This window comes from Strix aluco, chromosome 11 (assembly GCF_031877795.1).
Source record: "Strix aluco isolate bStrAlu1 chromosome 11, bStrAlu1.hap1, whole genome shotgun sequence".
Taxonomy (NCBI): Eukaryota; Metazoa; Chordata; class Aves; order Strigiformes; family Strigidae; genus Strix; species Strix aluco.
In genome coordinates, this window is record NC_133941.1 from 24,174,298 (window position 1) to 24,189,946 (window position 15,649).

The 15,649-nt window shown below is 38.0% G+C and overlaps 1 protein-coding gene across 5 annotated transcripts in view; it reads right to left on the minus strand.

Moving 5' to 3' along the window:
• FAM120A (family with sequence similarity 120 member A) overlaps positions 1-15,649 on the minus strand; it is a 56,557-nt gene that overhangs the window by 15,308 nt on the left and 25,600 nt on the right. For all 5 annotated transcript variants that reach the window (XM_074836734.1, XM_074836732.1, XM_074836733.1 and 2 more), the window contains exons 9-12: positions 13,113-13,337; positions 9,602-9,776; positions 3,798-4,047; positions 2,384-2,498 (exon numbers count right to left, since the gene is read on the minus strand). In XM_074836734.1, the coding sequence (XP_074692835.1) occupies positions 2,384-2,498; positions 3,798-4,047; positions 9,602-9,776; positions 13,113-13,337 (765 nt within the window). The remainder of the gene's footprint in view (positions 1-2,383; positions 2,499-3,797; positions 4,048-9,601; positions 9,777-13,112; positions 13,338-15,649) is intronic.

Below are 15,649 nucleotides of genomic sequence, written 5' to 3' on the forward strand. Positions count from 1 at the left end.
GAGTGGCTAATACACTGCTGTTCTTTGATGCATGAAGCCTTGCATGCAAAACTGTCATTTGAATCTCCACCGATACCTACAGGTACAATTACTCATCTTTAGGAGAGCTTGGGGTAGATGTCTTGAACCATGCTCTCATGGTTCTCATAAGACTTTAAAAGGCTCTCGGCTATACTCTGCCAAGTCCTACGGGTCTGTCACCTCAGATGAGCTACGTACATTCCTGCTGAACATACAGGATAACTCATTGCCAGTTCATTCCTTTGGCAGAGGTTGGTCACATGCTTCCCTGAAGACAAAGTACTGGTTTTCATACCATGCAGACAAGTGCCATCTTCTTTGGACCAGAATCTCTAGGGTTCTGAAAGACCCAGTAAGCACACAGGGCTCCAGCATGAATGTCTAGGAAACACCTTGAAAAGGGAGTTCCAGCAAACACCTGAATGATTCTCTTGATGGACAGGATCTACATTTAGGTTGCTTTTAAGGAATTAGCCACAATGAGGAGTACTCAAAAATGCTGTTGTCAGGAGTCTAATACGCTTATAACTCATGTCAGCAGCAATCCAGTTCTAAGTGTTGAATCAAACAAGCAGTCTTGCATGAACTCATCAGGTGTTCATTATAGCTGTCTTCATCCTGTGTTTCTTCACATCTTTTTCATCAATGAGGGAAAAGCCAAATAAATGTCTTTCTGTTGGATTTTACTTATTTAATTATTTCTTATTTTTGCTGCTGGCATTCACTCTTTGGTAAACAGGAAGAGGATTTTGTTTTTCTGTTAACTCTGCCATTACAATTGGTAACACGTGAATGCTCTACACTGTGTGACAAGTTCAAATAGATTCTGAAGTACATTCAGTTGTTTTCTTCCCCTTACATTTAGTTGTACTTCTACGGATAAGTGCTGGGTTTCCTCGAGCAGACTGATTTGGTTTATAGATTGGGACTGAGAAGTCCTTGCCAGGGTCCTACATGCAGGAATGCAACCTAGATTCTGCTCATCACCCACAGAAGAGAAATAGTCACTTGCTAGCTTTGAGAATGCTCTTGCAGGCTTTGTATCAGTGGCAAAATATAGAAAAGCCTAATAGCTGAAATCTGCATGAGCTTAATTACTGTTTCTTTTGAGAAGCGTGGTGCTGGATTGCTGCTTTTGTCTGTGCCCCTCTGCAGTGTGTACCTGTGAATGAAGAAACTCTGGAAACAAGTACCACCTTCTCCTTGCTGACTGAACTAAGGACAGCACGTATCCAGGCACAGACTGTCCTGACTTGAGCCCTACAGGAACCTGAAAGACTGTTTGAAATGACTTCTTCAGCATGAGGTTGCATGAAGAGGCAATCAGCATCTCGCCTCTTCTGCTATGTCGATCATCAGTGCAGACAGGAGATAAGATGGATCATTTCCAGTTGTGCATTCCCTATATATTCTAATACCTCCCACAGCTTCCAGTTATCAAACACACTATTGGGCTTAAGATACATTATGAAGAAAGAAGTATCTGGAAGTATTTCCATTCAGAAAAATGTTTGCTTAAAAAAAAAAAAAAGACAAAATTCTACCATTTTATTCAGAGAACTTCATAGTAGGTTCTGAACAAATTCTGAAGAGCAAACAAGGTAAAAGCAAAACAAATCTTGTATATTTTATCTCAAAGGCTAGAAGAGGAAATTTCACTGTGAGCATATTAAGGTTGAATGGAGAAATCCCCCAGAGTAAGAGAATGTTGCACAGATTGATAGGCATTTTGTGTTTACAATCAGGATACCACACGAAACAACTCTTACCAATAAGCTAGCAGTATTTACTTCGTATAATACTACTGTATTAGAAAAAAATAGAAACTTTGAGATCTTACTTTTAAAATCCTCAAAATAATTATTTCTACAATTCTGTGAGTATTAATAAACTGTTTTCCCCTTTTTTCCTCCTGCATTTTTCTATTCAAGATTATGCAAATCTCTCTCCATTTCTACACTTAGCTGAAAAAATTTTTTGAATGCTGAATCATGAAAAAATAACCAGCTTAGTATTTAAAAATAGCCATACAAGGAAGAAGTCTTTCTCTTTTTTTTTTTTTAAATCTTTTCAATGGAAGCACATTTGTTTCAAACTTCCGAGACAATTACTTAAGAAATTGTGAGAAAAGGTTCTGCATAGAGTATGTTTAAGAGTTTAGTTGCCTATCCAACCAGTAGAACAGAACTGATTATCAATTTTTGCAACACTTTAAAATATTAAGATTAGTATTTTTGAAAGTATAGGTAATTATGCAAGGCTTCTAGAGAGACTGGCATGTACACATCAGTCACTACAGTTAACCATATGCATCAGCTGGGAATAAATCTCTTAAATTATGAAAGTTATAGTTAAGAATTACCTTGAGTTCCTGAAGCTGGTCAGGTTCATAGAGCTTTGGAGACAATGCTTGGGCAAGAAAAGCATCAAGTTCCTGGCGACGAAGTATACGAACCCCTGGCCACTGTACCATATACCTACAGAGAAAGCCCATAATTATTCAGAAGCTTCCTTTAATAGGTAAATCAAGTGGTATTTTATGTGATCAGAGGTCTCAAGAATGCAACAACAAAAACGTATTTTTTGTTGTCTAGACTTGAATAGTTAAAAAGGCCAAAACACTAAATAGATTTGAAGTCTAAATTTGTTTAAATTCATATGGAAGAGCTACTGGCTGTGACTCAGTTGTGCAAATGCTGCTTCCAGTGAAGAAGGGGAGGACAGGCTGCCAAAATAGAATTTAAAACATAAGTGGATTCTGATACATCTAAAAATAAAATAATATAAAGATTAATGGTCTTTATAAGAAAGGCTCATGATAAAAGGACTTTGTGAACGTGTTTTCCAGATAACACAGTATTCAGAAATTATCTAGTTGGTGAATTTTATGCTCGTCATGTCTTACTGAACAAAAATTTATATATGTCACATGTCACAGGAGAAACATGCTGTCTAAACGAAATGAGGAGCTCTGCTTTAAGATACCATTTGGACTACTTTTTTGTACACTTACTATGCAATAAGGAGAAAAAGAAATGGGTTTTAGTGCTCAAAAGACAAGACAAAGTTCAATACAACTGAAGACAAAATGGCTTAAAAATTTTCAGGTGCAACATGCTAACCTTGGGTTATACCAGATTTATAAACTAGTTGTATTGCAAAAAGGGAAGTATCTCTCAGTTCCTCGGTCAATTTTCAATCTGAAAATTAAACAGGTAAGTATTTTGAACCTTGTGACTTTCTCTTTGAAAAGCTGAAGTATAGAATTAATACTTCAACTGTTGGTTATCATCATTTCAACTAGATAAGCAATTCTAACACAGGGAATTTAACACATCATAGGCAGAGTTTCATTCACATGAACTTTGCACCCTGATAAGCTGCTATGCAGCCGTTCTCTGAAGAACTCTTTCTTTTGCTTTACAACTTCACCAACACAGCCTCTCAGACCCCAAATGTTATTTTTTAGTAAGTTGAAGCCTATATAGTAAGGGTAAACTAATTCAAATGCTACAGTGGCGCCTCTGCAACAAAAGATTTTTTTCCCTCCTCCTTTCAGTCCTCTAGAGACTGAAGAAAGAAACACTGAATATACAGCATGCTTTTAAGACTCACAGCAACAATGTTCTAAAACCAAAACAATCCCCTTCTCCTAGTGATGTTGCAAATAGGAATTAACAGTTTCTATACTCATGGTTTAATACAAAGTCAAACATGTCAGAGAGTTTACACAGTATAAAACCTTTCTTTCATTCTGTTTTACCTTAAGTACTGACCTTAGTACACAACAGAGCACCATAAGATGAGTGGGCACATTAGTTGGATTGAGCATTGCTGGTGTATCTGATCTCATACAGGCCAAAAATGCCCTCATTCTTCGGTTCTTGTCTTCTACTGCTTTTCCCAGCCACAGCTTCTTCAGATTAGGACAGGTCCATTCCCTGAATGCAAGTGCTTCCACCAGCTCAGGGGTTTGAGGAGATTTTCCTTTGTAAGCAGCCCATTCTTTAATTATCACTGGTGAAACTACAAAATGGCAACAGTTCAAAGAAAACATTCTGAGTTAAAAAGCAGCATATATTTAAAACTTTGTATGCAAGAGATTTTAATCCAAAAAGCTTCACTTCGAGACTTCAACAGATACCAATGTTCTGGATTACACTGCCAAATTGGTAATTCAAACTGTATGGACCATCTTTCCATTATGAGCACTTCATTTGTAAGTGCATGCAACCAAGTGTACACTAGGAATGTTACATTACTATTTTCAAATTAATAGACAACATAAAGGAACTACATATATTTTTCTAAAACAAACAGCATAATTTGAAAATAAAAATAGTACATAAATACAAATATGTTCCATGTGTGGTTTTTTAAGAGCAATATGATCCTAGTGATTTTATTCAAATCAGACTTAAAACTTATGCTATACTTGTTTGTTGTTGTTCAACTACTGCAATGGAATGAGGTCTCAAATATGGGTGGGCTTGGTGGGGGTTTTTTTGCCTAAAAATTTTACAAAACATTACATAAGTCTTTAAATTTACTGCACTGCTTTCCATTAAGAAGCCAGTATTTTTGTGTCTGCTAAGCTCCCTTTCATTTACCTCAAAACAAAGACTGTCCAACTCTATATTGCTGATAAATCATCTCCCTTTCTATGTTTGAAGGCAACCAAAACAGAACACAAGTTTAAAAAAAAAAAGTCAAGACTGAGAAATGATACTTTTGGCCTTGGAATGACCCCAAGTTTGACACAGCTCAAAATGTTTGCACTCTTCTTAACTCAGAGCCCAGTTACGCAGTGTGGAAAGATTCAAGGAGCTTGTTAGTGAAGCTTCAGGTTACAGCCCAGAGAGATTCATGGCAGGAGCACAGACCTGCTCTTTCTGCTAGAAATCCTTCTGTTACAGATGGAGAAGAGAGTACTACTGGTGTCAGCACAGCCCTTACAACTACAGAGTCTCCTTCAGCAATCACACATCAGCCTTACAAGTAATTTTATAGTTAAGGGCAGTCAAACCATAGCAGAGGTGATGACTGGGACTAAAAAAAGAACCTCCAGAACATCCCAAGGCACTCTCATGCTTTTCTGGAATAAAACTACTCTAACATTGTAGCTACATTTCGTAGAGCTCAGGATAACAAAGATAACATGCAGCAATGAAAATAAATATTCCGATATATTTAGTTGGTAGCCTCACTACAATATCATGTTCTATTTTGGTTGCTACCAGCTTTTATATGCCACCAAGCTATAGAAGATGGGCTTTAACAGCCAGCAGAACTACTCTGTTATTTGTGCATAGTTTATCACACCAGTTTTTACTTCTTGTTTAGGCCTGGGACAGTAAACATGAACAAATAAAAGGATGTATTTTACGTAGGCTTTCAAAGACTTGTTTAATTGCTTTAGGTCTTAGAAGCAAGAGATACTTCTGGACCAAAACTTCTTAGCTCCCTCAGCAAACGCAATGAGGTTACTATGCAGAACACTTTAATCTGTTAGCAGGGAAAAAAAATGCCAAACTGTTCACAATTGACATAAAGTAGTTGTGTTTCAGAGTTCTTTTTTTCTTTCCTTCGACTTCGACAATGGAGGCAATATTCCTAGCTGCACTCAAGTTTCTCAGTTTGGAAGCCCCTCCAGAGGCAAGCAGATGCAAACTCTATATGCACATGACATTTAAGCCCCCTCAGATGACCACTTGCTCAGCTTCTACAACTCCTGTAACAGCCGACAACTGCAAGGAAACAGCTCTACAGAACACAAATGTTTCACTACTGTTTTGTTCACATATATTTCACATATAAAGACCTCAAGTCTAGAAGAAGGGAATATGTCGACGTTTTCTACTTGCAATCCTATGTTTCAAGATTCAAATTTGGTTCAAATCGTTTAATCTGGGGATGACAACTTCCATGACCCTGAGGTTAAGGCCACAGGAAGAATACCTCAGTTTGTTCTCAAAACATACTGTCTTCAGTAACATACTACCTGTAGAGGTCACACTGGAAATCCACCCTGGCTTTAAAATTTTGTGAAGTAATGGTTATTATGGGAAAGGTCACCATGATTCTTGCAGAACGGTTTAATATGAAGGTCACTCTAGTGCACTGGCAAACAGTATCCTCTCTGAATGTTGAGGATGAGGAATTACAGCTGTATCAGTTGACAAGTAACTGTAGCACTGTTTACCCAAATTTAACATTTAAGGTAAGGGATGAATTGAGGACTTGTCCATATCCACTTATTTCTCCAGGGTATTTCTTACACCTTTGACAACTCTGTACTGGGACTGCTGCCAAAACCAGTCTTCCTCAGCTGCTAAGGATCTGTGTCCTCAGAAGAATGTTTTGTGTTTTCCTCCCAGGACTTCCACTTTGAGATAAGCCGTGTCTACTCTGAAGACTACATTAGCTACAATAAACACTCGGGATCAGAGTGTGTTCAACCACAACATCACAGTGCTAATTATGCTGGTTTTCATATTAAACTTCCTCCTGCTGCTGATCAGCAGATTTGAATACTCAAAGTAGCCTAAGCAACTGCACAGTCTATTGACATCTGCTTTGAACATTACCCTCAGAACACTTTAAGGTCAGTCCAAGTGAAAAGGGTCAGCATCAATCTGCCTGACGGTAACCTGCCTGATAAACTGCCTGAGTGCTGTTACAGGCTCTAAAGTCATTAGCAACAGCATCCTGCATGCTCAAGCTGTCTGTTAGAGCCCTTGTTGCTAATTACAGCTCAGGTGGCTTTGGTATGCTCTTTGCATTTTTTTTTCCATGAACTGAATGTGAGGTACCCAACACCACTAGAAGATAAGTTAGCCAAGGCAGATTAATCAAGCCTCATTTTTAACCTTATAATCTTTACTGACATCACAGTTTGAGCTAAGCATGCTTTATTTCGCAAAAGGGCTACTGCCCAAGATACGGCTTTCCTTTTGGCAGAAACAGCATCAGCTGAATACATCCGTGATGGAGAACAGTACATCACAAGGTGTCTAGGCTTAAAATAACAAACCTTTGGATCCAACCAGGAGTTATGACAGCTTATACAAGTGTGCGTTTTTCCACAGAGTGGGAAGGGCAGATGGTTTCATCTACACATATGTATTTATCAGAACATGGGAAATAACCCGTTTCAGAGCTTCAAAAGAAGAGCAAATCAGACACTTTCCATCTCCTCAGAAGGAATGGCAGCACAGCCCATGCTGTGCCCTTGGCAGCAAAAGCACAATCAAGAACTTTGTGATTCAACTTTTCATATCCTCTGGGAGCAGACAGGAGGACATGTACAGCAAAGGCATTACTTAGCAGACAATTATCACTGAAGAACCTCACTGACTACCTCTTCCAACAGATCTGTTGTTTTGCATTGGCTTTTCAACTACGTAAAAATAATGATATAAGACAGGAAGTCATCCGTTTTATGAAAGATCCATTATCCTGCTGCCTATATACTTAGTAATAATACTAACATGTCAGTTTATTATGTATTTTTCATAGCCTCCTATAACCCTCACATGCAATATACTTGCAAATTATTCATGCACAATTATTATGTTGTCAACGTTATGGTTTGTACAACAAAGATGACAGGATTTTAGAGATTAATACATTCTTTACATCTCTACATAAATCTTATGGACAATATACATTTCTTTAAAAATTAATTTCTTAATGTCTCTTAATTATTAAATTTTCTCTTAATTGTCTTAATTACTGTGTTTCATAACATTAATTTTTGAGAGCAGCAAAAAAACAAACACTGAAGGAGAATCAGCATCACTCGTTCACTAAAGCCTCAGAAAAGTTAGTAAGGGCTAACGTGTGACTTATCAGTCTGAGAAATGTGCTCTTGCCACTTAAGACACTGTTCTCTGCATCTTGCACAGCTTGCCCAATTCTTGCTACTTTGTCAAAGAGGTGACAAAAATAAATGTGTTCTTGCAACACAGCCCTTTCAAAACACATGCTTCCATCTTAGCTCAAATCCACCTTTACTAGCATTGTTAGTTTTGCAGTGAAGCAACTAACTTTTGGGCAGGCATTCAATTTTTTTAATTATTTTTTAAGAGCGTGGTCAGTCCTAAAATAGAAGTAGGTCAGTAGCTGAATGTGTCCTGTGACTTGCTGGAGCTCCTGTAACTAAACCAAGTCAGCAGTAGTGTTCTTATGCTCCACTGAGAATAAACCTCTGAAAAGCATATATATGAAGAGAAAATAGAGATTATATAGGTTACCCCAGTAGTCTACAGAGAACATTCTAAGTTTACAAGATAAAAACATTCTGAAAACTGAAGCAGACCATCAGCACTCAGCTATTTCACCACTACAAACGTTGTAGTACACTTTTAAGGACAGAAGTCTAATGAGGACAAATGAATACTGCAAATAACGTCACTATTTTAATCCCGAAATAACCTTGTAACCTGAAATACTACTATGCTGTATGAATTTGAAGAATTAAGAAGTTTGTGACACTATGTGTGCTGAGGTATTATTCAAGCAGGGTAAATACTAATTCCCACAAAATAATTGGCTAAGTTTTTCAAACATTGTTGGAAAATTATCATCTTCACTATGAATGTACAAAGACATTTCAGAATTAAAAATGGAAAGAGGGAATGAACATTACGTTTACAACTGATTCTTATTTTTAGCCTTTTACACATGAAGACTGTGAATGATGCTTTCATACATTCTAAATATCTGATTCTTAAATTTAGTCTAGTGACAGCAGACTCCTATATATAAATACCGCTGCTGCCGTTCACTTAATGCTTCAGCATTCCTTTAACCTTTATAAGATGCTACTGTAAAGTTCAATCATTTCCTTGTATGCATTTCATTATAAGGAAAACACTGTGGAACGAGGAGGTTGAATTTTATGGAATGACAGTAATTCCTGGAAGCAGAAGACTTTAAAAGACAACTTCCAGATTAATATGAAGATTAACACTAATCCCTCAGAATTAGCAAAAGGATCTTTTGACAAGCATGCAAAAGTTTACTCTGTCTCCACCCAGGTCTACCTTTACTTACATTACACCTGACTTCTGCAGATTTTAAAGCAAGTTTTTATATGCCAATACCTGGAAGATACTAGAGACTTGTGAATTTCACTGAACTACATTTAATTACACATTTGGGAAGACAGGGTAAGTTAACATATGCATCGTTCATTTTTGAAAAAAGTATGCAAATTTGTATGCATATGTACAGAAGTTTCCTATAATCGAGTTCTGCCATATACTTTAAAAACTACATCACAAACTGACATTACCTGCTGCAAGCCTGATAGCAGCCTGAGCATACATTTTAAAAAACAAACCCCAGAGCTTGCTTAGAAATGATAACATTTATAGTTCTTAAATGACTACAGGAAATAAAACTTCAAATTAACATCTTTTACTATTATCCATGGGATCAAATAAGCCATAAATTCCTGCAGAGTTCACTACACCAATGGAATCTTAGCAACTATTCTCATTCAAATCACGATACAAATGGATATGAAAACATAGCAAAGGGAAGAGAAATAAAGAATGGATTCTACAGTACATACATTCTGGTGGAAGTCTGTTCTTTCTAAAAGCAAGTCTTTCAGTTTTCTTTCTGCTTTCTGCCAAACTAAACAGGACTCCGTAAACATACTGACGAACTGGCCTATAAAGGAGAGCAGCAGGAGGCAGGTCTTTGTTGGCTTCATCTTCTATAGAAACTGCAATTTTGATTTCACCCTTTTGCATGAAAGAAAGCAGAAAAATATGACATGTTACAGTATTTAGGTATGCATGGTAACTCAATCCAGCTCTAATATAATTCTCACCTAGTCAAGAAAAAATGTGATTCAGCAGTAATGTGGTTCTTAGGTATGTGAAGGTAACACCAGAGAAGGATTACCCTACAATCTACTTGCTTTCCTCCAATAAGTCTCCAGACTCTGATTATCCCTGTTGCTTTCCTCTTTCTCTTCTCTATCACACACCTTTTTTTTTTGTCTGGGCTATCTGCAGGTAAGGATTACCTAAATAGTGATTTTCAAATATGGATACTTTGAAGAGTGAAATAGTACACATGAAAATACACTAATGCGCTTTTAGACAGTCAAAGCACATTTGAAGCTGATCTAGATTTCAGACAGTTATTTTTAAAAATATTCATGCTGTCTAAAAACACCAGTTGGACCTTCTGGTGCAAGGATCTGAAACAGTATTGGGGACTCACTGCAAAAACTAACATTATTAGAAGACCCAGTCAAAAAATTGTAATGGAATTATGTAAGTAACGTTGGTTTTGAATGCATATAAATAAAGCTTTAGCATTTTATACTTTTTCAGAAAAAAGCATGAAAGAACCTTCCGACATTCTCTCTCAAAACAGCAGCAACATTCTATGTTTTCTGTGTATCCAACCATGTTGAGATTTTCTTGGAAATTGACTGACTTCACTGCATTGCTCGAAATATCAGCCTTTATTTTCAACGCTGACAAGCAAGCGCTCTGTTTTAATATTTTCACTTAAAAATAATTTAAACTGTCCTAGTTATGAATACTGTAGGTGACATCTTGGAGTGATTACATTAGGATGTTGTCAGATTTAACTCAAAGCTACTTTAGCTATAAGGTATGTCTAGAAGGTCTCTTTCTATACATAACAGCAACATAACCTGGAACACTTCTATGTACCTATTTCTAAAGAATTCCATAACTGTACAACAAGATATCTGCCAGTGTACCCACGGTATACTTTAGCACCCTTGTGCATGCTTGTTCAAAAGCATTTCAGACAGTGGGGAAAGAAAAACAGTCTTAAGTAATACTGATTTATTTTTCATGCAGCCATCTCTAGATTGACTTTTTTTCTCTGTTGGGAGTGGACTTCTCAAATGCAGGCACTTAATTGGTTTCCTCCCACTGTGTGACATGATACACAAAGTTGGGTGGGAGTGTTGATCTGCTTGAGGGTAGGAGGGCTCTACAGAGGGATTTGGTCAGGCTGGATCAATAGGCTGAGGCTAATTGTATGAGGTTCAACAAGGCTCAGCGCCAGGTCCTGCACCTGGGTCACAACAGCCCCCAGCAGAGCTACAGGCTCGGGGAGGAGTGGCTGGAGAGCTGCCAGTCAGAGAGGGACCTGGGGGGGTTGATTGACAGCTGGCTGAACAGGAGCCAGCAGTGTGCCCAGGTGGCCAAGAAGGCCAATGGCATCCTGGCTTGTATCAGCACTAGCGTGGCCAGCAGGGACAGGGAAGGGATCTTACCCCTGTGCTCGGCACTGGTGAGGCTGCACCTCGAATACTGGGTTCAGTTTTGGGCCCCTCACTCCAAAAAGGACATTGAATGACTTGAGTGTGTCCAAAGAAGAGCAACGAAACTGGTGAAAGGCCTAGAGCACAAGTCTTAGGAGCGGCTGAGGGATGTAGGGTTATTTAGCCTGGAGAAAAGGAGGCTGAGGGGAGACCTCATCGCTCCGTACAACTACCTGAAAGGAGCTTGTAGCAAGGTGGGTGTTGGTCTCTTCTCCCAAGTAACAAGTGATAGGACAGAGGAAATGGCCTCAGGTTATGCCAGCAGAAGTTCAGATTGGATATTAGGAAAAATGTCTTCACTGAAAGGGTTGTCAACTATTGGAACAGGCTGCCCAGAGAAGTGGTGGAGTCACCGTCCCTGGAGGTATTTAAAAGACGTGTGGATGTGGTGCTTGGGGACATGGTTTAATGGGGGACTTGGCAGTGTTAGGTTCATGGTTGGACTCAATGACCTTAAGAGTCTTTTCCAACCTAAACAATTCTATGATTAAACATCAAGTAGTATTTAAATGTACTAAGGATATTTGGCTCTGCAAAGTGTGAAACAGGCATCAATGGTTGGCATACACCTCTTGATTCTTCTCCTTTTCCTTGATAAAGAAGAGAAGTGTAAGAACACGACAGCAATACAAGCTACAGTGCAAAACAAACACATGGGAAATAGGGAATCCAAACCTCAACCATGACGCAGAAACTTTTCTTTTTATGGATTTCAGATCCCTGCCTACAGTCCTAGTGTCCTGAAGTGGATTTTTAAGATGAATATAAGTTAACAGGAATGTGGACAGTGCCATTTTGCTAGATGCTGTACAAATATGTACACTGAATGGGCTTGAATCTTTAGCTTAAACGCTAAAGAGGAAGAAGATTAAAGTTGTCTCGTTCTGGGACTCATCTGTTTGCACTTAAAAAGAACAATGAACTTAAGTCTTTTGAGACTAGATCAAGTAAAATAGAGTTGTGCAGGAACACCCCTGCTCTGGCTCCTTCCTGGTTCAACACAAAACAGACTTCAGCAGCTTCCAGACACACTGAAGCAGGTTATCACTGCCTATCTCAGTAAGAAGCTCTCCCACTGCTTTTCAAGGTGTCCTTATGTGGCCATTCAGGTAGATTTATTTTACTGGGCAGACAAAGAATCCTAGGCTGTGAGAAAACGCTAGCAGCTAACCTGGGATCTGAAAGCTAGCACATAAAACAGCCAACCAAAAAAAAAAAAAAAGCCATCAGAAATGTTCTGCCAAACTAAAATGAATAAAAATTCGGAACATCATCGAGTTCATCTATAATTACATTTTAGGACCATACAAAAGGGATTTCTTATAGCTGCTATCAGGGCTACCTACCAGGGATGGGAGGGATCAGACTGTGAGGGAAATCAGTCTAAGTATTTTTGAACACTGAAAAGACATGGCAGAGACACCAAAGCACATACACAGGAGTTTTTAGATGGAAATGGACTCTAAATAAAAACACACACACACAGACATATACACACGTGCGTTGAGATATAAAAATATCTACATCTATTCAGGAAAAATTCTTAATTTTGTAAGTAAACACTTCTAATTACAGTCATCATATTTATTGGTACAATGTACCAGACCAGATCAGTGGTTAGAAAACAAGGTGGAAAAAAAAAAATGGACCAAAACTCGAAGCATTAAGAAGGTTGTAAATTTCTGATACTCTTCAGCCAGAAATGCAAGTGCAATTATCTTTACAGAACCATTATTTCACAGTACATAATTTTTAAATGTCATACCTTGGTTAGGACATGAAAGATGTAGGGATACATTAACCCCTTCTTGTGCCTGTGTTCCGCCACTCTTAATACTTCAGGTGCTACAGGAGGTAATGGAGGGGTAGTAATATCCATGTGGTTTCTGGTGGGCATTGACAACAGGCATGGGATTTGTGGATTACTGGTCTGATTCCCTTTGACATCAGCTGCCTGACTTCCTGAAGAAGCGCTAGAGGAACCTTCTGCCTATAACAGAACACACAAAATAAAGTACTTTTGAATGTGTATAGAAACATACCAGGAGATCGGCTGAGAGAAACAGCAAATTTCCTTCTTCACCCACAATGAAAACAGTAAATCTTCACACCATGTTGTGTCAGTATGCAGACTACATTATCCAAAGCTGGCTAAAAGACTTTCAGAAAATGTAAACTTTCAGCCATTGTTTGCTAGCAGAAGCAAATTACTGAAAAAACAAATATTATTGCAAAACTTAAGCTTATTAACAGCAACAGTAATTATTATTTTCTTTAATTTTTAATTGCACAATCCAGAAGTGGGACTGATGACCTCTTGATAAAATGGAAGTGACGTCTATTTCTAAGATACTACCAACTAAATGGGTTAACTGACAGCCAGAAAGTCTATAGTTTATGTAGACTTCCATTAACACATCCTTTCTCAGTTTGCATTTCTAAATGAAGCAGGAAAATATACATAGTTTAAAGACATATAATATATAGTGTCTGAACTCAAAAGCCTTGTAAATGTTTTGTTGGGGCTTTTTTAAACATAAAATTATCTCGTCTGAGAAGATTATAAGAGAAAATGGCAACATTTTCTCACTGCAAGATTAAAGTGGGATTTGATTCAATTTCTAGAAATGTAGTTCACAAATTTATAGGAAAAATATGACGCATAAAAAAATATACTGTAAACTTCCTGGTGAATACGCGTTTTGCAAGCATTTATGTTGTAACTCTCACAGATACTAACAAAAAAAAGTAGAGTCCATTCCTAAAAATCCTTGTCTTCAAAACTGAAAGCTCTTTTTTGGCTTCAGAATTCATACTAGTTTCGTGCCTATAAACTATTAGAGTAATATTAAAAACTTTTGAGACTGAAATTTAATTTATTCACTTGATGATACATCATACATGAGTATTTTTCACAATTTGTGTAGAAAATTTCATTTCATAAGACTTTAAAAGCAAAGTTGAAACAGAAATGGCCAAAGCCATGAAATCCCACAGAACAAGTAATATAATAGGCCCAAATAAGCTCAGATTGTTCACTTGCCTGCTCTTATGAAAAATACAAACCTGCATATAAAAACCAAAAGAACTCCACACAGCCTCCAAAAACCTTCCATAGAAAGGTGTGTATTAGTAAAAACCATGCCCTAGCAAAATATCAAAGGGGCAACATTATTTTCAGATTACATTTTAAGCACACAACTGAAGAGGACGTTACTGAAAGATTATATTTTAGAGTTAGTAATCTAGACTTCATTTTATTTATAAAATTGAAAATATACAGAAGAAATGGTTAAAACCTGTAAACCAGAACACTTCTAACACAATATACTAATACAGAATATTTTTATAAACACGTGAGCTATCACAGCTCCATTAAATCTGTATTATATTATCAAATATTTCTTGATCAGTTTAAAGATTTTTGTCCCTGTCTTCTACTACCCCAACAACTAAAAGTCAGTGATACTGGACCACAAAGAGAAGTTTACAGAACTGCCAGTTACTGGAGGCACAGAGGGAAGATGACAAAACCCCCCAAACGATAGCAGCGCTTTCCTCGCTTCCCCAGCTTCTTCTGGATCTGCTCCAGCGATACTCAAACACTGAAGCTGAGGAACTACCACAGTTAAAAGCATTTTTTTTTCCTTTAGTAATATACATTCACCCAAATGAGATGAGCATACCTTTGTCATGTATAACCACACAGTAAGACAACTATGAGCAAGGAACTTTGACATTTAAGTCAAGTGAAAGGACTGTCAAGATTGCTGCTACCTGTCTGATCTATGATAGGTTCTCAGCACCGTAAATTACCTCACAAACTCACATAGTTCATTCAGTTAAATTCTTCAGGAAATATTTCTTTTTTAAAAATCATTAATATATACCTCTCTAGGAAATGAGTTCATCTACACAATGTACTCATAATCCTCCCTGTCATGCTCAACAGATGCAACTGTCTTCTCCTGCTACTGAAGGCTGAAGAAGCGGTTTGATATTAAAAAAAAAAATAGGCAAGTAAAACTCACAAGCATTTAGACATTAAATTGGATGCATTTAAGCTGAACTGCACGCATACATCTATTGGAAAGTGTAATCACTGCTCACAGAGCTCTAATTCTGTGTGTATGAAGACAGGCAGGCAGACATGCCATGCAGCATGTCCCAGCCGTCCACTGCCCCGTGCCGGGGGAGGCCCCACCGCCGCTCCGGCTGCTTGCCCCCGCTCCGCGGCAGGACCCGGGGGTGCGCAGCACTCGGGCAGGGCTGCAGCTGGGACGCACCGGCCTTCGCACGTGG